This window comes from Talpa occidentalis, unplaced genomic scaffold, assembly GCF_014898055.3.
Source record: "Talpa occidentalis isolate TD23 unplaced genomic scaffold, MPIMG_talOcc4v2.1, whole genome shotgun sequence".
NCBI classification, from domain to species: domain Eukaryota; kingdom Metazoa; phylum Chordata; class Mammalia; order Eulipotyphla; family Talpidae; genus Talpa; species Talpa occidentalis.
Window position 1 is genome coordinate 116380835 of NW_026555331.1, and position 22069 is coordinate 116402903.

General features: G+C 32.5%; 1 protein-coding gene across 4 annotated transcripts in view; it reads left to right on the forward strand.

Annotated features, from left to right (window-relative positions):
• Positions 1–22069, forward strand: part of CACNA2D1 (calcium voltage-gated channel auxiliary subunit alpha2delta 1) — a 415589-nt gene that overhangs the window by 356638 nt on the left and 36882 nt on the right. Inside the window, exons 15-22 of one of the 4 annotated variants that reach the window (XM_054692495.1) lie at positions 855–944; positions 5619–5690; positions 7104–7178; positions 7447–7521; positions 10746–10802; positions 14888–14959; positions 16317–16388; positions 20016–20077. In XM_054692495.1, the coding sequence (XP_054548470.1) occupies positions 855–944; positions 5619–5690; positions 7104–7178; positions 7447–7521; positions 10746–10802; positions 14888–14959; positions 16317–16388; positions 20016–20077 (575 nt within the window). The other 3 variants (XM_054692492.1, XM_054692493.1, XM_054692494.1) reach the window with 3 other exon arrangements.

Here is a 22069-nt window from a genome sequence, read left to right on the forward strand (position 1 = left end):
CATTTAAATGACTTTCTTTATGGTACATCATGGAAAATTAAAAAAATTAAGGACTAATTATATTATAGACTAGTCACAATTTAGATATAAATTAGATATAAATCACCCCTGTAGATCTATTTACCTGTTTAAAATATACTTACAAAAAAGAGATATTTTTTCTGTAACCATTCAGTGGAAAATATGCCTGCTATAGATTGAATTAATTGAAATATATATTATTTTAAAATATTCATAAATCACCTTTTAAAAACCATTACTCAATTTTAAGCATAGTTGAGGATCCACAAAATAGACTAAGTCAAGATTTAGCATGAATAACTTGGCATTTGTGGAAATGAATACTGAATATGTTGAATGTTGAAATGAAACAGCAGCTGTATTTTGAGTCTGATGTCTAGAATTGGCACAGTATTTCATTTATTTTTTGATATGTTTAAATGTAGTTTTGAGTTTCAGCCAAAAATCTGTGATATGAAAGCATGTATGTGGCCGCTTTATTATTTCAAATTTGTACAATTCCATCCAGTAAATCACAGAGCCCTAAATAGTTTAGATTAACATAAAACAATTCACAAGGAATGTATTTCACTTATCACTGACTGAACCTCATAAAAAGAACGTTTTGATAATTACTAGAAGAAAACTGGGGTAGATATATTTTATAAATAATCTAAGTCAAATATTGTTGAGTCCAAGAATGTAGACATATCATTTATGTAGTCCCAAAGTAGGAATCAATAATTTTGATTCCATGTTCCTTTTTCAAATTTAGATTATTTTACATCTGTGGAAATATTTTTTTGTTTATATGGCAGTTTTAGTTTTCCAACATTTACCTTTTTTTAAAATAGGAATATCTGGATGTTCTGGGAAGACCAATGGTTTTAGCAGGAGACAAAGCTAAACAAGTTCAGTGGACAAATGTGTACCTGGATGCTCTGGTAAGAGATTGGCTGTTCAGGCAAAGTCTCATAACAAAGCACAGCTGGCTTGTAGTTTTTTTTCTGAGTGACACTTTTCTTATTCATTAAACCTTTTCTAAAATTCTCTCTATCACAACCTTCTTACTGGAATTTATGTCATTTACTATAAAAACTAAGCCCATGTGTAGGAGAGAACTATAAGTGTAAATTGTTATTTTATTCTCTAGTTGATCCAGTGAGAATGTAGAATTGCCAACCTAAGATCTTGGATTTATAGGCATTTAAATAAATTTTGGGCTTTTTTGTGTAAAAAATGTTGAAAGTCATGTGAATTAGCACCTATGCCTGCAGATTTTGAACCAGGATATTGAAGAAATTATTTAAAATGTAGATTTCAGCTAGCAAAATTATGGATAACCTCTGTAACCAAGCCAGACCCACCGAAACTTGGATGTACGTGCAGCTAGATATGCAAAATCTTAACCCTACTCTGAAATTACCAGGACCAATCACCTCTTCATAAATAATATGTTGGTTTCAATTTGACCCTAGGTATTTATGAAAAATAAAAGCTATCAAGATGATCCAATCTGGTATGAACAAATTAAAAAAAACATTGATTGAGCATAGCACAATTGAAATTTTGGTTTGGGAATTCAACTGTATTTCAAGGCAGTGTTTCTCAGCTAGGGTAAAGTTGTCCCTCAAAAGTTAATTGGAAATATGTAGAGATATATTGAATTGCCATGACTGGTGGGGAGCAGTTGCTACTGACATTGGATGGATAGCAAGGATGCTGCTGAACATCTTACACTGTAAACCATTCCCCCTGTCCAACACATAATTATCCAGCTCAAAATGGCAATAGGACTGACTTAGAAAAATCTTTTCTTAATGTAATTTTTACTTTGTGAATTTGAAAGTTATAGATAGCAATTATCATACTTAAAATTTACTCATATGCTTTATTCTCATGAGTTTATTAATGATTTTACTAATACACTATACTGGAGAGAAACAAAATACTAAGCCCTAAAAGCAAATGTTGATTCAGTAACTCTTTTTCCTACTTGGAGTTCAATTTTATGCTGATAGTACTTTTCTGAGTGCAATGATGAACCCAAAGGGCAAAATGCAATCCATTTAGAATTACTTATCATTTGGTTCTTGTAAAATAAACATATACAGGAAGCAAGAAGAAAAATAGGCACTATTAGCAGCAGCCTTGCATGCTAAGAAAGATAAAGTGAAGCTTGCTTACCTCAATCCCTAGCTAAAATTACTGTCCAGTGTTCCTTCTTGACATCATATATTTATTTAAGGTTACATGGTCACCCAAAGTTGTGGTCAAAATGTTTCGCTTTTCCAAATCCATCACAGGACAGAGTACGATAGGAGTAGTCAATAATTATGTCTTGATCTATCTCCTATGACCAGAAGTTCATTAGCCAGCATGCCTGTCTTGTTGGTAAGTTTCTACTGGTAGTATAAATAACATTATGAAGAAATTTTGGCTCTAAATATACTGTTTTATAAGTATATTTTTAAAAAGTGTAAAAAAAGAAAAAAAAAAATAAGTCACATGAACTTCCTATTCAGTAGATCAAGAGCATTAATTTTCCTTGCTTAAGAATGAAAAGTGATTTACCTGGAATCTCTAGTATATTAAAAGTGAGGCACATAGCAGAATCAAAATATATGCTATTCAAATTAACAGATTTATTAAGAGGGACATGTTGAAAAATGTAATGAAAAAGAGAATGTAATAAGTAGAATAAGAAAACTGAAGAGCTCTGGAAATTCAGGAGGGAAAAAAGCTATTTATTCGGGGATAGAGTAGAGTGAGGGTAAAAAGATAGAGACATTTCAGCCTGAAGATATTAGTGCATTAAGATTTCTACAACTGGTGATGGAAATAGAAACCAATCAAAGGAGGTACAGTGTGGAAGCTGAGGAAGTGTCGGCTACATTGAAGAAATGATAGTTTAGTCAATTTTAGAAGAAATGGGAGAGACAATGACAGAAACAGGAGTAGGATAATAATGTGAATCAGAATAATTATGTGCTCCACAATATTTATTACAGTGTGATTTACAGTAGCTAAAACATGGAAACAATGTAAATGTTTGCTGGTAGAGGGTTGGATCAAGTAAATAGAGTATGTCCAAACAATGGAACACTATTCTGCATAAGGAAATACAAAATATTGCCATTTATAGCAAAAATGGAAGGAGCTGGAGGTAATTATGAGTAGTAAAGCAAGTCAGAATGACAAGGGCAAGTATTGGACATGTACATTGCAGACAATTCAGCAAAGTAAAATATTTGTAAAAAGTAGTGGACACTAATTGAAAGGAGGTTTCTGAGGTTAAGAGTAATGGGAGGGGGAAAGATCAAAGTGATATAAGGGCTGGTGGTGAGGAAAAATAAGTAGCTTGGCATTTTGTAAAGAAGTACTAGCTTACAGTTACAAAAATATATAAAGGCTAGAGGTGCTGGGTGTGGGGCGGGGGTGGGGGGGTTGTTGAGAGGATTCACCAGAGACAGAGTGAGGAACAGAACAGGCATATTGACCAAAGTACACTGCTGAGGGTAGCAGTGGACAAGTCAGGAGAGGTCTGCTGTGCTATGTGGGTTGCTCCCTGGCTGGCCGGGAATCGAACTCGTGCTGCAGTGGCTGTGGATAGCTACACAGGTTGCGTCTTAACCCTTGCACCACCAGGGAGGCCCAGTATGGTACATTTTTCTATTCAGAGCCTAGATTTTTATTATTCTTTTTTTCAAATAAGTTTTTGACAACTTTTGTTAAGTGTATTCCTTATTATGTTATTTTCAAATGCTATTCCAAATAGCATTTTTATTTTTTAATAGTTTGTTGCTAATATATTGATATACAGTTGGTTTCTTAATACTGTTTCCCTGCTAAATTTATAAAGTATAGCACTTTTTTTTCAGTATATTCCCTAAGATTTTCTGTGGTAGCAATCAAGCACATAAAGAAATATTGTAAAGGATTCTTTTTGTTTTAGATTTAAATTGAGGTTCTTTATCATGAAGAGAAGTGAAAAGACTTGAGTTCTAGAAAAATATCAAATCCCCAGTGCACAGAAACTATTTTCTTTATTTATGCTCTAGTAATTTGTACAGTTTCTAGTAATAAAATACAGTTTTTTTGTGCTTTATAAAAAAGAGAAAATAGAATTTGGGCACCAGTGGGTTCATCCATTACTTTGTTTAATATGTTTGAAGTATAGCATTTCATTTTAGGGCACATATTAGCATATTTCGAAGCAAATTATTCTATTCTGTATCTACACAAAAGTGATGCAAAGGAAAAGATTGGATTCATATGCAGCCTTTCTTATGATAACATTTTTAAAATTATGCACAGTCATGACAACTCAAATAGTTCATTGGAATGATTCTTTATTGAATTATCTTTGGGATATAGTTTTAGGAAATTGTTATTGTGAACATTTTGGTATGATTTTAATTAAGGATGTTCTCACTGGGACTGTTCTTGCTTAGTACTAACTAGAGAGCCAATATGTTTAGCCTCCTGCGACTATGTGTATTTGTTTACTTAATATTTATGTCCCAAATGACTCGGTATCTTGTTTTGTTGAAAGTCTCTCTATGATTGTCCTTCCTCACTAGATCAGTTCCCATTGTTTCGTTGTTCCCCAGGCACAATTATAAATCGTAGTCTATGATATTTTCTTCATGAGAACTTGCTGTTTCCACAATCAGTGCTAGGGTCATGAGATTTGGATTGGAGTCATTAGTCACACAAAAATTACTTTCTCAGTTTAGCAAATTCAAAATTTTCAATATTTTTAAGTGTTTTAAAGAGTGGTTGTGTTGAAAATGTAGTTTTTAACATGAAATAGCAGTACAAAATATAATTGTTGTACATGGCAGTCAATTAAAAAGCAACTTCTGGCTTATAATCAACTTTATTCAATTAACCTCCATAGATTTATTGAATATTGGAAATTATGTAGTGATTAGTGGCATGCCATTATCTCTGTTACAGTAAACTGCTTCCTAAGTAAACTTTCATGTATGATGCTTATTGTAATTCTACTGTCTGCATCAATTTCCTATGTAAAAAGTTATTTTGTATTTTGGAGGTATTTTCAAGCAATATTGCTTCTCTTGAGCAGTGTATTATTTACCTAGAATATCCCAGAAATGCAGTGCCAATGGCATGTTTCTTTGTTATTTTGCTATACATTTGTCATTTAGCATGAAGCCTTTGGTTTAAGACATGAAAAAATTAATGAAACTCAACAAAGGAAGATGAACAATTTGGAAAAAATATTTTGATACACAGTTCATAAAGTCCCTGATATTATGTAAACCTGTATTATGTAAAAAAAGAGTAGAAGAGCAAGGCTACTGAAATATTTAGTGTAATTTGATTTAAAGTTCTTTAGTTCTTTTCTAAGCTCATAGAGTATTCTTTTAGATATTGCCTACTTCATAAGCTGCCAGATAGATCCTGATTATTTACAAAATATTTTCATTGATTTTTTTCAAAATAAATTTTCAAATCAGTTACTATTTTTTCGTGTTGCTCTTTATAAAGTGACTATAAATGCGGTGTTAGATATCAAAGTTTAATTAATGCACTATGTCAAAGCTTAAATTGTAATTTTAATTTGCCTTTTCTCTCTGAATCTATTTTAGGAACTGGGACTTGTCATTACTGGAACTCTTCCGGTCTTCAACATAACTGGCCAAGTTGAAAATAAAACAAAGGTTAAAAGTTAATTGATAAAATTAATAATAATAATAAATGATAAACTATGACGTTGAAGCCCAATGTAGATAAGATATTTCTATAAGGAAATACATACAATGTAACTGTCCTGTGAGGCCAGAACTAAAAGGCCATAGCTGCCTATGTGATAACCACCTGGGAAAAAGGAAATACAGGTCAAGTTCTCTGTTCCTTAGAGCCAAGATTCATCTTAACTCTTTTTAGCTATGTCCTGATGAGAAAACAAATGCAGACTCTAGAGTAATTACATGATAAATGGACAATATTTTTGTCTTCACATTTTTAAATGCATCTGAGATATCCATGAAATTAAGAAAGGAAAAATCCAAAGAACAAAGCCATAGATATTTGTATTGCAAATACTCATTTTATAATGGTTATCATGCTGCCTAAATTGAGGCCTACTTATTTCCAGTCTTTGGTATAATGAAGTCAACTGCAGTTAAGTGTTATTTGTTCAGTGATTGTAAATTTCAGTTGCTCTCCTTATTTTAATAATGTGGCCATAGAAAACATTGGTTATTTCTCTTTGGGGCTCATTACATACTTAACTGTTTAGAGCTTCTGAAGATTCTAACTGATAAGGTAGTAGTTTTCTGACTCCTGCGATAGATTGTCTTAAGGGGTTGCTTAATAGGAGTGTTTGCTAAGAATATGATTGTTTCACGGGGCAAAATAAAGCATAGGTATGACATTTCTATTATTTTATAATTATATATATATATATTAAAAACTCGATTTAAAAAGTCCGACTAATTTTCAACATAATTCCCATCTTTATGTCCCATAGAAGGTAATGACAGCAATTTGATACATAGCCTCCTTAACTTGCAATTGAAAATGATGTCCTGTTTGTTGTGGCAACCAGAAAGTGTTTTGAGGATTTCTGCTACTGTATTATCAATAAGTTCACATAGTTTTCAGGATAGTCACACATATATAGGTATTATCCACATCAAAAAATCCATTTTTTTCTCATTCCTTATTGCTCCAGTAACTTAAAGGTGGCCGTTTTTGTGATTTCTTAGTCCTAGTACACCACAGAATGAGGTACACATAGAGCTACAACTTCTGGCTGTACAATAGCAATTAAAATAAATGTTAGGGGTTGTATGGGTACAAGAAATGTCACATAAAATGTTTTATGTATCCTTCATATTTAGCTCATTGAATAATCGAGATTTAATTTTTTAAACTCAATTATAATGAGGATAAAGTTGTAGGAATACAAAACTGAGAATCATTGTAAATTGACAGTGTCTCACTGTGATATATATGGTTAAGCTAATATGGAATACAACATTTGTCAAGTATATGAATGAACATAATAATTCTATAGGAATAAGTAAATTATTAATAGAAAACCACATTTACTTTTTGTCATCTTATAGAACCAGCTGATTCTTGGTGTGATGGGAGTTGATGTGTCTTTGGAAGATATTAAAAGACTGACACCACGTTTTACAGTAAGAGGCAATTTACTCTTTGGGTGTTTTTCCATCTTAAAACTGCATTTACTTAGTTTCTTCATAAAGCACCTAAATAATTCTCAAAAGTTATATACAGTTACAAAGAAACTAAATCCTTAAAGGGTCTTTAAAGTAAAAGGTAAAGAAGGCATGTTGTTCTTTTTCATACATGAAGAAGTATATTTAATATATTTTTTAAGGATATGGAATTCTGACTGTGACTCACGAATACTCTAAGTTTTGTTTTCGTTGTTGTTTTTTTCAGCTGTGTCCTAATGGCTATTACTTTGCTATTGATCCGAATGGTTATGTTTTATTACATCCAAATCTTCAGCCAAAGGTAGGTATATAAGTTGTTTACAGTGATTAGTGTTCTGAAAAATAAATGATTAATGTTATGTTTCTTTTTAAAATTCATGATACAACATTAAATATAAAGGAACTTTACATCTGTAATATATATGATCCATGATTAGTTCGGTTTATAAAATGTAAAAGTATGAAAACAGTTTTCAATTGCTTTTATCAATTTATCTGTAGCAATATTCCTACCCAGTATTTAGCTAAACAGTATCCCTATTTCAAAGATAACCATTATTACTTCCTTTGGCTGAGTTTCACACATTTTACTTGGAACTGTGATTAAGGATCTAAGGATAGAAAGAGATTGCCCCAGATGGATTTGACCCTGACATATTTTTGTTCCTCTGTCATAGGTCATATTTTTCATTACCTTTCCTCTGGTAATTATCCATTCCTTCCAAGAGAGTATTTTACTTGTTATCAGGCAACCTGTAAGGATCTGTATGAAATTCTATAAAATTGTATGAGGTAGGGTTCAGAAATAAGTGTTTATTCACCAGTGAGTTAATGTGGAAGTCATAAAATTCCATAGATGGACCACTTTATCCTAATCTTTGTGCCTATTTGTCCAAAATAGAAAATATTTTCTTAAGTATGTCATCTTACCCATTTCACTTTTCATTAGTGCCTCACAGGCATTGGGAAATTTGTTTATCTAGGAATAAAAATTGGCAAAATCTGATTTTAATTTTAAGCAGCTTCAAGTTATTGTGTAACTTTGAAGAGAATGATGATCCTTTAAATCTTCCTTGGGGGAAACACATGCAGACTTACACATCCAGCCTCCTCTTCTCCATCACAGATAGTTAAGGTTAATGATACTTGAAGAGACACAATTATGGCAGCTCTCATGACTGCCAATCATTAGGCTGCTTTTAGCAGGTTCCTTTGAAGGGAATTCTGAGCAGTACATCTCCATGGCCACATCATTTCTCGATTTACTTGTCCTCTCATCTTTTCTGTCTCTGTCACACAAGTTGAGTCATTTAAGTATTGTTCAAGTCAATAATAATTAAGAACCAGTCATATTGAATTCAAAAACGTATGCTCTATAATTAATGTCCATTAGAATTCTTCTCTTTGGAACTTATTTTTTATAAAATCCATCATGATCTAAATATTTGCTAACCAAATGTGCAATATAGCCATTCATCCTGCATTATTTTTAAAGGTATTGCTATCAATGTGGTACAGGCATTTAGTCACATTATAATTAGTCCATCAGTTTTTTAAAAACATGTGATACTACATTCCTCCTAGCAGAGTTGTTTATGATGGACAAATTACCTATGATTTTGCAATAGCTAAAAAAATAAATATTTTTAAGGTGTTTTAAGGTTTTAGTATTATGTCTGGGCTTTGTATATCCAGTATAGTTTAGTGTCATGATTAAAGTTATTTCAAAGCAACAATAATTCAGTGTCCTGAAGAGAATGAAGGATCTCTACTTTTATGTAGCTGAACATTTTTTTACTGCAGTTTTTAACCCTTTCCCCCAAAGGTACTGAAATATATAATTAACAAAATAATAAAGGTAATAAAAATCAGGGACATAAGATATAAATTCACCATTTAGATGTAGTACTTTGAAAAAGGTTTCACCTTTTTCTATATTCTCTTAATAAGCATTATTTATGTGGCAAGTATTTTATTTCTATTTGATGTTAGCATATATTTGGTTTATATTTGCAATAACTGGAATTCATAAAATTATTAAATTCTGTTGAAACCGCATAAAACTGAGGTGATTTTCTTAATATTAGTTGTTCAATATTTTTATATAGAATTTTATTAAAAGGAAGTAGGCCAAAGAAAGACAATCAGAAAACCATTAAAAAGAAATAGGTTGAGCAATCAGTATGTTCTTTTCTTCTGAAATTCATGTTTGAATGAAATATGCTTATGAATTTTTAAGAGGTTAGACAGTGTGATTTCTGTTTGTGGGAGACAGTGCATGCTCTGCAGACACCACAACCATAAAAAGATGATATAGTGTTTGCATTTGTTAACAGATGCAAAGGGCAAATATGGTAGCAGCTAGTATAGGAATGAAATTCATCTTAATTCTTTCATCAGATATTCATTAATAGAAATAATGTCAAATAATGCTGTTCCATAGTACTTATTGGTATATATCAAGGTGAAAGTTTTATGTTATCCAGGTATTCTTTGCTGAATGACTTGGGTTCCTAAACTGTATTGTTTTTTTTCTTGGTTATGTTTGGGGTAAAGTTGATTTTTAAAAAACTGTACATATAAGTTCACACCTCTGTAAGTGTATGTTATCAAAACACACCCACCACCATGCTCTCATGTTTAGTTCATATGCCCTTCTGGCCTTGTGCTCCCATGCGCCACTCTCCCCTTCTGGAAGCCTTAGTTCCATACAATTTAGTAGTCTGTGGAAGGCAGAACAAGGGTTCTTGACAAAGTCCAGAATGTCAAGAATAAAGTATCTAGAAATCTTTTGTTTATCCAAGTTTCTAATGAACCATTACTTATTTTCCCAAAAAACACTGTCTATCTTGACAACATTTAAGAAATGTTGAATTATTCCATTTTATTCCAAAATGCATTTTAAATTTCTTTACATTATATGTCATTGAAATAATCAGATTGGGTTTATTTACTATATCTCGCCTATGAATCAATGCAAGGAATATCTATTCAACAGAAAATTGTGCATAATCTTCATTTTAAAAGTCAGTGTTTAAAATAAGTTTACAGTGATATAGTTGAAATCTCCACTAACTCCATAGACTTAGCATTTGATATCACTGCAGAAAATCAGTAAAGGCACAAATGCAAGGATTTAAGATTAAGAATTTGTAATATGTTATAATTTTAATATTTAAATTCAATTGAATATAATGATATTTCTAAAAATTCCTATTTTTTTCTTTTTTGTTGAATCAGCATTAAAATTTCCTGACATCATCCAAATATTGCACTTCCCTTGTGTACTTTTTAAAGAAAAAAGGAAAATACTGTCATTTTGCTAATTTTTTAGTTTATTTACTAGAATAACATTTTGATATTCTCTAAACCTGTATTTATACTGTTTATTTACTGATTCATCATGAGCTCTGTCCCCTGTTTCTGATCAAAGATATATCTGACCAGTAGTGAATATAGGCTAGACTCCTCCTTACCATTTGCTGCCAGGTAGTATGATGATTTACCATCTTTTTGTTGCTTTAGCCTATTGGTGTAGGTATACCAACAATTAATTTCAGAAAAAGGAGACCCAATGTTCAGGTAATTGTGAATGACATTAGCAGAGCCTTCATATTTGCTAAATCAGAATTGATATTAAGCTTCTCTTCCTAAAAGCATATGATTAATGCTGCCTTTCATGACATCAGGCTTTCAGAGCATGAGGTAGAGATGGGCATATTTCTCAATAAGCTGCAGCAAAATGCTATTAATGATGGCAGTGGGTATGCATTTTCTAACCAAAGATTGCTAGCAAATTATGTAGTAATCATGTTAATGATCAGAGTAATCATAATGAGATAAATACAAATGAAGTAACATAAATACAAATGAAGTAACGTAAAATTAATGTCAAATCCATGTAATCCTACCAACTTGCTTATAAAATCAACTTCAAAATGGAAATAAAAATAAAATTCTGTTGTGATCATTTCTATAAACCACAGAGCTTAAAGTCAAAATTTCTAAAGTTATGGAGTAGAAGCAAAGAAATTTGCTTTTAGTTTGAAAAAGTCCAAAATTAAAACTAAGTATTGTAAATTTTTGTTTTGAGTAACAATGATTTACAGTGGTGTTTGTGATTTAGAGGTGTAGGATGGCCCTCTTCATGCGTTGTTACCACACCACACCCATCTTCAAAACACCCATAGTCCTCTCCCCTAGTTTATTGTGCTCCCTCTTTATTGCCTGAAAAGCACATTGCAAAGTTTTTTTTTGTTGTTGTTGACAACATAATTTATTTTATTTTATTTTTTTATAATAAATTTTATTTTTATATTCCCCATACAATTGCAACCCCCTTATTTTGACCCCAATCCCTCCCCTCCCGCCCTCTACCCGCCATAGAGTGTCTCTGGTTCATAGTTTTTTGTTGATTTTGATTTTCACTTTCTTATAGTTATTCATTTTGACAACAGAATTTAAATGTAATTTTATGTAAGTACATTTCTATAAGCACACTAAAAATAATCAGCCCCAGAAGACGATTTCTTATCGTTCAGTATAGTTTAAGAAAATTTCAGATTGTAAAGAAAGGTCAATATGATTTAAGGTTTTAAATATATACTCTTATATAATCTTATCATTTCTTAAGAAATTGGTGCGGTTATAATGGAGTGGTTCTATGATATTAAGAAATCACTGAGTTTGAGTTCTATGGATTAGAACCACATTCTTCTTGGGTTCTACTGATAGCCAACATCGTATCCTTGAGTAGTTCTCAAAATCCCATATTACTTTAGTTTATTATTCAAAGCAGGCAAATTAAAGTAATCATTATTTTCTACATTACATACTAGAATAGATAGACCCTTCATACCTTCTCTTTTTTCCTCCCCGCCTCCTAGCCATGTTTTGAAAATTCTGATACAGTTTGGCTAGGGATAAGGCCCAAATGTCTCAATAGTTTTATTTTTTTCCTTTTTTTTTTAATAAATTTTTTTATATTTCCCATACAATTGCAACCCCCTTATTTTGGCCCCAATCCCTCCCCTCCCCTCCCCCCACCCCCCATAGAGTGTCTCTGGTTCATAGTTTTTTGTTGATTTTGATTTTCACTTTCTTATAGTTATTCATTTTCCTGGACCCTAGTTTTAAAGCTTTCTAGGTTGTTCTAAAGTGCAGAGACCCTAGACTAGTAGAAGCTATAGTTTTGTACTAACAGTACAATTCTATGATTGTATGAATTTCATGTTATATTAGTTTTCATATAGTTTATGATTCCTGTAGGTTATTAAAATTGTATTTGTCTTTTCTTGACATATTGAATTTTCTTATGTTTCTTTGCATGTTTCTTTTTTGTGTATTAAATTTTACTTTACAGTCATGTACATTTTAATGAATTTTTACAGTACTTTCAATTATTGCATGTACTTATTGTGATACCATTTAAAAATAAACAACCTGAAAATGGTTTGTTTTCTTTTTATTTTCCTTCTGTGGAACCCCTAAATGGCAAACTAGCAACCACAAAAAACTTCTGAATGAGGGGATTATTTCTGGAAATGTAATACTGGTAGTACTAACTACAGAGTATATCAATTTAAAATTTATCACCATTGCTCCCTGTATGTTACTAGTTCACAAATGGTGTAATGGCTATATCAGTTGACAATTAAATTGTGCAAGTGTGAAATGTGAGATATTTAAAATCTCAAATGGAAGTATTGCCAGTGGAGCTTGGATCTTAGTTCTCAAACATGCTGGGTGCTTTCTTATGGTATTAAGAAATATTGGTTTTGAAGTTTTCAATCATTGTTCCTATAGTGGATCTTTTGAAAATGGTCAGCTAGATTGCCGTTTTGGAATTAGAAGTTATGCATTGACAGTTTTCCTTTATGATTTCATTTTCTTCTCTGTGTCGTTATATGTTGGATTGGGACATGATCTCCATATTGCCAATTCTTCCTGATAATGCCTCCTCCATGCATGCTGGTTGGGTGTGGTCATGCTATGCATTATCCATTGCATGTAAGATAATACTTATTTATGTTTCTATTTTTTTATTTTGATTATTTTGACTTTGTTTTACAGTGAGTGTGTTAAAATGTTAATGCTGATATGATGGTGTTTGTATGAAGATGTTTTGTTTTAGCAGATTCGTTAAGTAAGCCATTTTGACTATATTATCCTCAAGGGTATCCATTTGTTAGCCATTATCTTAGTTTTGTGTTTTGAACAAAGGTTTAGAGTTATTTTCAATATTTATTTTTTCATTCATAAGAAACACGCTACGTTTAAAATGAATATTTGCTTCTGAGGCATTAAGGTGCTATCCAATAGTCAGTATCCTCACCTGTTGAACAGTCTAATACCTTCAGAAGTATAGAATCTTCTAAGTATAAAAGTTGAGTGCACAAAATCTGTGAAACTTTTTGAAATAAAAATGTGAGACACAATTGAGAGTATTTAATTTGCTATTATGAATCTCTCCTGATCACATCCCATGGGAATCATAAACTTTCATTATTTAAATAGAATTCACTTTTTTAAAAGGAGAGATTTTTGTCATAATTATTAAATATACTTGTCCCATATACTGTGCCATACAACATTTGAAATATCTTCATTTAATGTCTTATTCATTTTGTATAGGGTAGTGTGTCCTCATAAAATGGTTTTTAAGATAATTATGATCTAGACATATCGTGGAAAAATTGGTGAATTTCAAGTTGTTAAAATTTCAGTCACTAATTGTCAGTACAGATTATGTTGAGTACTTCTGTCTAAGTAATTGCCATTTTTGGTGGGATAATTTTAGTAAGCAGAGAATATCCAGTTTTTAAAAAAATCATAAGATTTTTTAGATACTTATGATTTTATTGTTCTAGTGACTTAGGAATTCTGAGTCATTCTAAATAGTGTTCTAAGAGAGTGTTCTAAGAGAATCAGTGTAGTTTTGTTTAGTAAGTAGTTCAATATGTCTTCATGTTATGACTGAGAAAGTTGAAAATTGTTACCTATGAGGTAAGTTTGCCAAGCTAACAGTTTCATTGGATGTAATTATCTAAAGCATCTGTTCTGTGCCCCTGTGGTTTTTATTTATTTTTGTACAACAGCAAGAAAGAATAAAAAAGGTTACAGTGGGAAACAGTGAACCCAGGGGTTATTATTTTAGTTAGACTTCAATTACAATAGCTAATCTATGTAGTCTTTATGCTATGACCACAAAGTTTGTGTTACCAAATGATTTAACTTGAATTATTAATATATAATGTATTTTTCCTAATTTTTAAGAAGGAAGAGTAGGTTCAGAAGAATTTGTTTTACCTAGCGAACTCAAAAGTTATGGCTGTATTTTGCCCCTTTTGCAAATTGTGAACAGGTCTTCAAAAATCATAATGTTGCAGAACTTGTGATCACAAATATATTTTGTTACATATCATTCAAAATGAGACTGTTTTCAGTGGGTGATTAAAATTTGTCAGTTGCTCTTGAATTTTAATCCCTACCTTATTTTATATATAAATAAAAGAGTACGACTTTATATAATTTTTCAGGTATTTAATACACTTTAGGTAAGTAACTTTTATGGAATTAAATTTGTATTTAAATATCCACTGAATCACTTTATATATAACATCATTTTATAATTCATAAATGCTTAATTATTATCATTTTCTGTGTAGAACCCCAAATCTCAGGAGCCAGTAACATTGGATTTCCTTGATGCAGAATTAGAGAATGATATTAAAGTGGAGGTGAGTGTAATCAGCAAGTCTAAACAATAAATACCCTCAGTTCAAGTGCTTGAATTCATTGATGCTACAGCTGTATGCTGAGTAGTTTCATTGTGTTATGCTTTCCTTTAGCTACTGTACACAAAAATGAATATTGTCAAGTTTCTAGACTCTGGACATTCTCATTCAAAATAACTTAGGAAATGGAAAACATTTTTTAATATGGGTGTGACCTTAGTTGTTTTCTTTCTCCTTCCATGGGTTACTATTTTAGGTTAAATATAACAAGTAAATTACAAATAAAAAAATAAAAAAATAAATAAAGGGGAGGTAATGGATATTGCTATGGAGTGAAGGAAAAGTTGTATGAATCCACTTCAGGCACCCAGTGAGCACTGTGGGTAGAGGAGCTGCTTTATTTGTATATTATACTTCCTCAAATAGTTTCTATTTTATTTCAGAACCACACTCATGTGTCACTTCCTCTGAGGGGATTTCTCGTAGTAATAGAATAATTATATCAATAGCACTAATATCTGTTAAGTACATGATATGTGTCTTTGATTCAAGAGCCTTTGAAATAGGCATTTTTTAATTGTAATTACATCTCTTGTGACTGGTACGTTGAAAAGCTTGTTTCCATTTATTCATCTAGTAACAGAAGCAGGATTTGAAGGAGGTTTTTGCACACCAGGGCAGAGATTTTTTTAGATTTTTCAAATGGTTTCCTTATCTATGCAAAGGACACTATATATTTTTTATAACTTGCCACAGGGTGTTTTAATTTGTCCTTTGCACATTTACACATTTACATTATTGTAGAACAATAGAATTATTTAATGTAAGTCCCCTAGAACTGAAAATTCTCAGATGTTTTAGGTGATCAATAGCTGTTATAGGTGTTTGACGTTATAGATGGGTAGTCCAGAGTAGTTCTGTGGACTCTCATGCCCTGAGTCACTACACTAATATTACTCACTCTCTCTCAACTCTGTCTGCCCCACTCAGTCACATGAAGTAATTGACCATGTATTTTAGTAGCTCCACCTGTTCTGTTCCCTACTCTGTCTCTGGTGAATCCTCACCCCTCCGCACCTCTGACCTACACCCCAGTTCTTGTAGGCATAAATAAAATAATTCTTAAAAAAATTAATGAAACTATTAAAGGATGTCTTAGTATTTTAAAATTATATAAAATAAGGATAATGTCATGTTTTAAGAAAATAGGTCCTAGAGAACAAGTGCAAACCTGACAACATAGGTTAGGTTCTAAAATAAGGTAAACAATTAAAAAAACTAACATTTGTTTTCATACTTTAATGATTTCTTGGTGGGTCCATATAATAAAATACTTGTTTCTAAATTCATTTTCTTTCAGATTCGAAATAAAATGATAGATGGAGAAAGTGGAGACAAAACATTTAGAACTCTGGTTAAATCTCAAGATGAGGTAATAATTCATTGTACTTATTTGTAAATGAATGAATGAATAAAATAGAGTTTGGTAGTTTACTGTCTGTTAAAGCAACATTTGCTTATAAGACAGGAATATCTCAAGGAAGTAAATTCCTATTTTTTAAAGAATTGTTTTTAACTGGAGGTCTATTTTCAATAGGTTATTTTTAATTTGTTTTCCTTCTTTTTATAAAATAGTGTTGCATTTTGGTTTTTTGATGCAGTCTTACTAGCAATATGTTCTTGAAAATATAATGATTACTTATTGTATCATTATAAGAAATAGAGCACACAATGTAATTTTATGCATGTTCTTTTAGACTACTTAAATTATGCAAATTTGAAATTAATATTTAATAGCTATGTATCATATAGTTTGTGTAGATGTTCTAATTGAGTTTCAGATATTATTTTGGTGGTTTTTTTGTTTACTTCTTCCAGCATGATTCATATTCTCTTATTAAATATGCACTTTATATTATAATTGCATTGCAATTTAGATCTGAAATCAAATGAATTTTATAGCAACCACCACCCCCATCAATCTCTAGTACAAGTATATATTTAATTGTTTTATATTTACATGAAAGAACTCTATATAAGGAGTGTCTGTCCATTATCAGTCACATATGGAGTTAATACATAGACAATATATTTGTGTGTGTGTATGTGTGTGTGTGTAAAAATCTCTCACATGAGGGCCTCCCAATGGCGCAAGGGTTAGGACACAACCTATGAGGCAATTCACAGCCACTGCAGCATGAGTTCGATTCCCGGCCAGCCAGGGAGCAACCCAAGTGGCCTGGCAGACCTTTGCTGACTCGCCCGCTGCTCCCCTCAGCAGTGTATTTCATCAGTCTGCCTGTTCTGTTCCCCACTCTGTCTCTGGTGAATACTCTCGCCACCACCCCCATACCTCTGGCCTGTACCCCAGCTCTTGTATGCATAAATAAACCTTTAAAAAAAAATCTCTCACATGCAAAATCTAGTCTTTGACCCTGGAAATTTGATTTGAGCATTACACATAACCTTTTCCTCACTATCCTCTCCTTTTTAAAAGTGTATATTTCTCCCGAAATCCTCAGCAAATTTTTCTCTAAGATGAAGCTGGGATCTATGTATTTAGCATAGAGCCTCATTTAATTTCATCAATTAAATGAGAATGAACACATGGAGAGATACATATCTATTTCAGTCTTTGTTGGAACCTTGGCCCTCTTAGACGTTAGCCATGCTGTTTCCTCGCTCACCCTTAAGAGGAACGATATAAACCATTCTGCAGTCCTGCCAGGTTCACTATTGTTCCACCAATAACAACTGATTCTAATACATTCTTTCGTCTTTTAATTTTAATATGCTTTATAAAAAGTAAAAAATCAGAATGAATATACATTGAGAATTACTTTTCCTCATTTAAAAAAATTTCATGAGATGAAATACGTAAATCATTGTCGTCACAAAGAATATACTCTGAAACTACTTTTCTAATTGTAATGAAACTGGGTTGTACAACTACCAAAATGTATTGCCTTTTGGACAGTTGGATTTGTAGGAAAGGATTTGTCTTTATTGAATGGAAACCTAAAAGACATGCTAAAATAATTTTCTAAAGTTTCTGATACCCCACTTTATTTTATACAGTTTATTCTTTCTTTAAACTGCATTGGGTTATCACCGAGACTTCACTGTTAAAAATACAATGCCACATAATTTTGACAGCCATTTCTAGTCAGAGTTCCTTTATAACATTAGGATAAATGTCAAAATAGTCTTCCATAGAATAATTACCTCCACATTCTTCCTTCACTTAAAAAGTAATTTTGTGCCCATTAAGTTTTTTCTCAGTTTTCTTTGGTTCCTCCACCTGTGGACTTTTTCTAGTAATCATACTAAAAAAAAAAAAAAAAAAAAAAAAACCTGCTATGTTTATTTCCTTCATTTGATAATATTGTTAATACTATTTCTTATACCGACTGAACAACACTAGTTTGCCTTGGTATCTTTTTTTTTAAGGTTTATAGTTTATTTATTTATGCATACAAAAACTGGGTTGTAGGCCCAGAGGTGTAGGGGAGTGAGAAGATTCACCAGACAGAGTGGGGAGCAGAACAAGTGGTAGATCTACTGAAATACACTGCTCAGGAGAGCAGCGGGTGAGACAGGAGAGGTCTGCTGCGCCATGTGGGTCAGCTCCCTGTCCAGGGATCTAAGCAAGGCCTTTGCAGCTATAGTGTTGAGAGTTAACCCCTATGCAACCAGGGAGGCCCCTTGATTTTTTTTTTTTTTAACAGTAACAAATACATCAAAATATAGCAGCATTTTCTGTAATTCTCTTAAGAATCTCAGTAGTCCAAAGCCCTCCTCATTCCTTCCTATTTGCTTTTCCCCATCCTCTGTGCACCTAGAGCCACAGAGATAGATGTTTGACATATCATAGAGGCAAAGTTGTAGAGTTATTAGAAAGTGAATTGGCATCATACATTTTTCCCCTCATCCTGCCAATTTAAATGTTCTTAATGATACCAAATTGTGGAAAGTAGTATTTACCTTAGGGATCAATTAAACAAGACAATGAGTAAAATAGTGTATTGCCTAACACAGGTATAAAGTGATATTCAGTAGTTCTTCAGTCAGTGTTATTCTGATAAAGTTGATGTAGCTGGATAAAAGTAAAATTTTGAAAGATGTATATATGCCAGCATAATACATGGAAGAAAGAATGGCCGTTCCTTTAATAGTGTTTAGAGCGGTGTAGGAAGATCTTGCACCCAAAAGTTTAGGTCAGTACTTCATTTCCCCAGTTCTTACATTGTTTTTGTAACTTCAGTAATACTAATTAGTCTTTCTTATGATAGATAAATACTATAATAATGTCTTAGTAATTCTTAATAAGAATATGCTAATCGTACCTTTGGATTTAGATACACTGACTGCATTAACTTCCTGAAATTAAGAATTTCCCTTAAATTTATGCTTGTGTGGTATTATCTAATATTTTATAGTTCTGTTTTATTGTTAAAAAATATTTTTCAAGAAATGTCACTTTCAAAGTATTTAAGTTAATGACTGCATAAGTGGCTAAGGTGTTGCACTTTTAAGTGTAAAATTTACTACGTGGATGTGTATTTTTGTTTTTGTTTTTTTTTTTTAGAGGCATGTTTTATTTTATTTATTTGTTTGTTTGTTTTGTTTATACATGCACTGGGTACAGTCAGAAGCGCGGGAGGGTGAGAGAATTCACCAGAGCCAGAGAGGGGAGCAGAGCAGGCAGAAGGACCGAAGTACACTGCTGAGGGGAGCAGCGGGCGGCAGGAGAGGTCTGCGCGCCATGTGGGACCCTCCTCCGGTGGCTGGGGAGCAGCCGGGGATCGAACCGGCGCCGCAGAGGCTGCGGGCAGCTTCGCAACCCAGCGCTCAACCGCTGCGCCACCTGGGAGGCCCGGATGTGTATTTTTGACCTAAAATCATAGACACACAAACACAAGAGAATAGAATATATAAATGTGGACAGAGTAGAACAAGCATTTGTAACGAAAGACACTGAATGACTACATTATTTGTAAGTGGATCCTAATGGTTTTCTCTTCACATAGAATATAAGAATATAAATTTTTTTTCCTAGAGATATATTGACAAAGGAAACCGGACATACACATGGACGCCTGTCAATGGTACAGATTACAGGTAATCACTATATTTACATATATACTATATAAAAGAGTTATTTGGTTGATTGTCATATTCTCAAAAGATGAATATTAATTACATCTTTGCATTTTCGTAAGCTATTTTCAATGTAATTAAAACGAAAACAGACATTGCAGCATTAAATATACTAAAGTTAAAGGTTCTGATTTTCAAAATGGAGAAAAGCCAACAATATAAAATTTGGAATAAAAATGTAAGTGATACAAATCTATTTGGTATTTTGTATATTTATGTTAATAATAATGAATGTTGACAAAATCCGCTTAGTGATTTGCAGTGACCACCTCCACTGATGTCCTCACTCAAATTGTCGTTTACTTGATACTGCTTACATTTGGTTGCAAATTAACTTAAAAATAAAAGTTATCCCTTCATAGTGTAACTGGATATAAAATGTTCTTGATAAAATACAATATCCTGATATCTTCAATGGACTGGACTTTGGAAAATTCAGCAGGCTAATAATACCCTGTAATCTCTTGGAGAATCTCCATTCTTCAACATTAACTGAGCGTTCCATCACCTTGTCGCCTTCTCCCTCTAACTTTTCTCTGAGAATTTTCTCACATTTTCCCCATGGTTCTGCTTCCCACATACATGACTCTGTGTATACTGAGTATGTCCTTTTTATAACTCCTTTGTTGTTCCTTCTCCCTAAAGTCCCCATCTTTTGATCTTATTCCACCACTACACTGCCCACCATTCTTTCTTTTGAACAGTCATTCCCCACATCAATTCTGTATGTTTCAGTTCCTGGCTCACTGTCAAACATAGATCACTGTTTTCACACTATTTATGACATAAAATAAAACAAAAATTGTATTTAAAGTAAACTTTGAAAGATAAAAATTCAAGCTTAAAGTTTTTGTTACTGGATTTCACAGGCATAAAATTAGTATATGAAATTGCTGTAAAACTTCAACATGTTTAGTCTCATTTTCTCTACTTAACTGGTTGTAAATTGTTAATAGTTTACAAATGGGCCAGGTCTTTGGACTACCTAAGAGACACTGACATATGATATCAGGGTTTATTATTTTTTTAATCTCCAGTCCTCCAATGGTAGAATTTCCCTTATCTTAGCTACCTATGCCCCAGACATATTTTGCAGCTCTTAGAATGTTAAGAATATAACTAATAGATAAGATTTTTGTCATACAGCTCTCAGTACACAATTCAGTCTTACCATCCCTTCCCAACAATCCTTTGACTGGTAGCCCAAACCCAACAATCCTTTGACTCAGCTGAGACTTGAAGTGCATCAGACCCACTACTCTCCCTCTGTGTGTCTTTGAGACCCTTTTTTATCACACATATCTTCCTTCGTTCTCACTGCACTCACTGTCTTGTACATACCATCAGCTCCCTTCATCATACTTTGATGTAGCAAACAGCACTGTGGCTAACCCAAGTCCCGGTTAAAATCACATTATTACAAACATCACATAGCTGCATCTACACAGCTACAAATGGGTGAAATTAGGAACTCCATGAGTGATGGATCACCTCCTAAATTCATGGCCTCTAATATTGATGGGTGTTTGTGATTGCAGTAATCCAATTAAGTTACGATACTCCTGGATGACTTTTGATAGCATCTCTCTTCCAACCTGTAACCTTATCCTATCCATTTTTGTCTCAGGTTATGTATTTACTTGCTATTTCACTGAAAAATTAGAAATGATTAGAAGTGACTTCCCACCACCACAGAATATAATCATTTACATCTCTATCTTCTCTCCTACCTCAACACAATAAGTGATCTGACTAAAACTTGAATTAGACTATTTAATGTCTTTACTCATAGTGTCTAATAATTTTTTAATCTTATTTACTGTAAAAGGCAAGGTTTTCAAAGTCATCAGAAGCCTCTAGTATCTGACCACAGCAACTTTTGAATTTGTCTTCCATATTCTCCAATGAACATCTTCAGCTGAAGCTACACTTCCTACCTTGCTACTCATCATA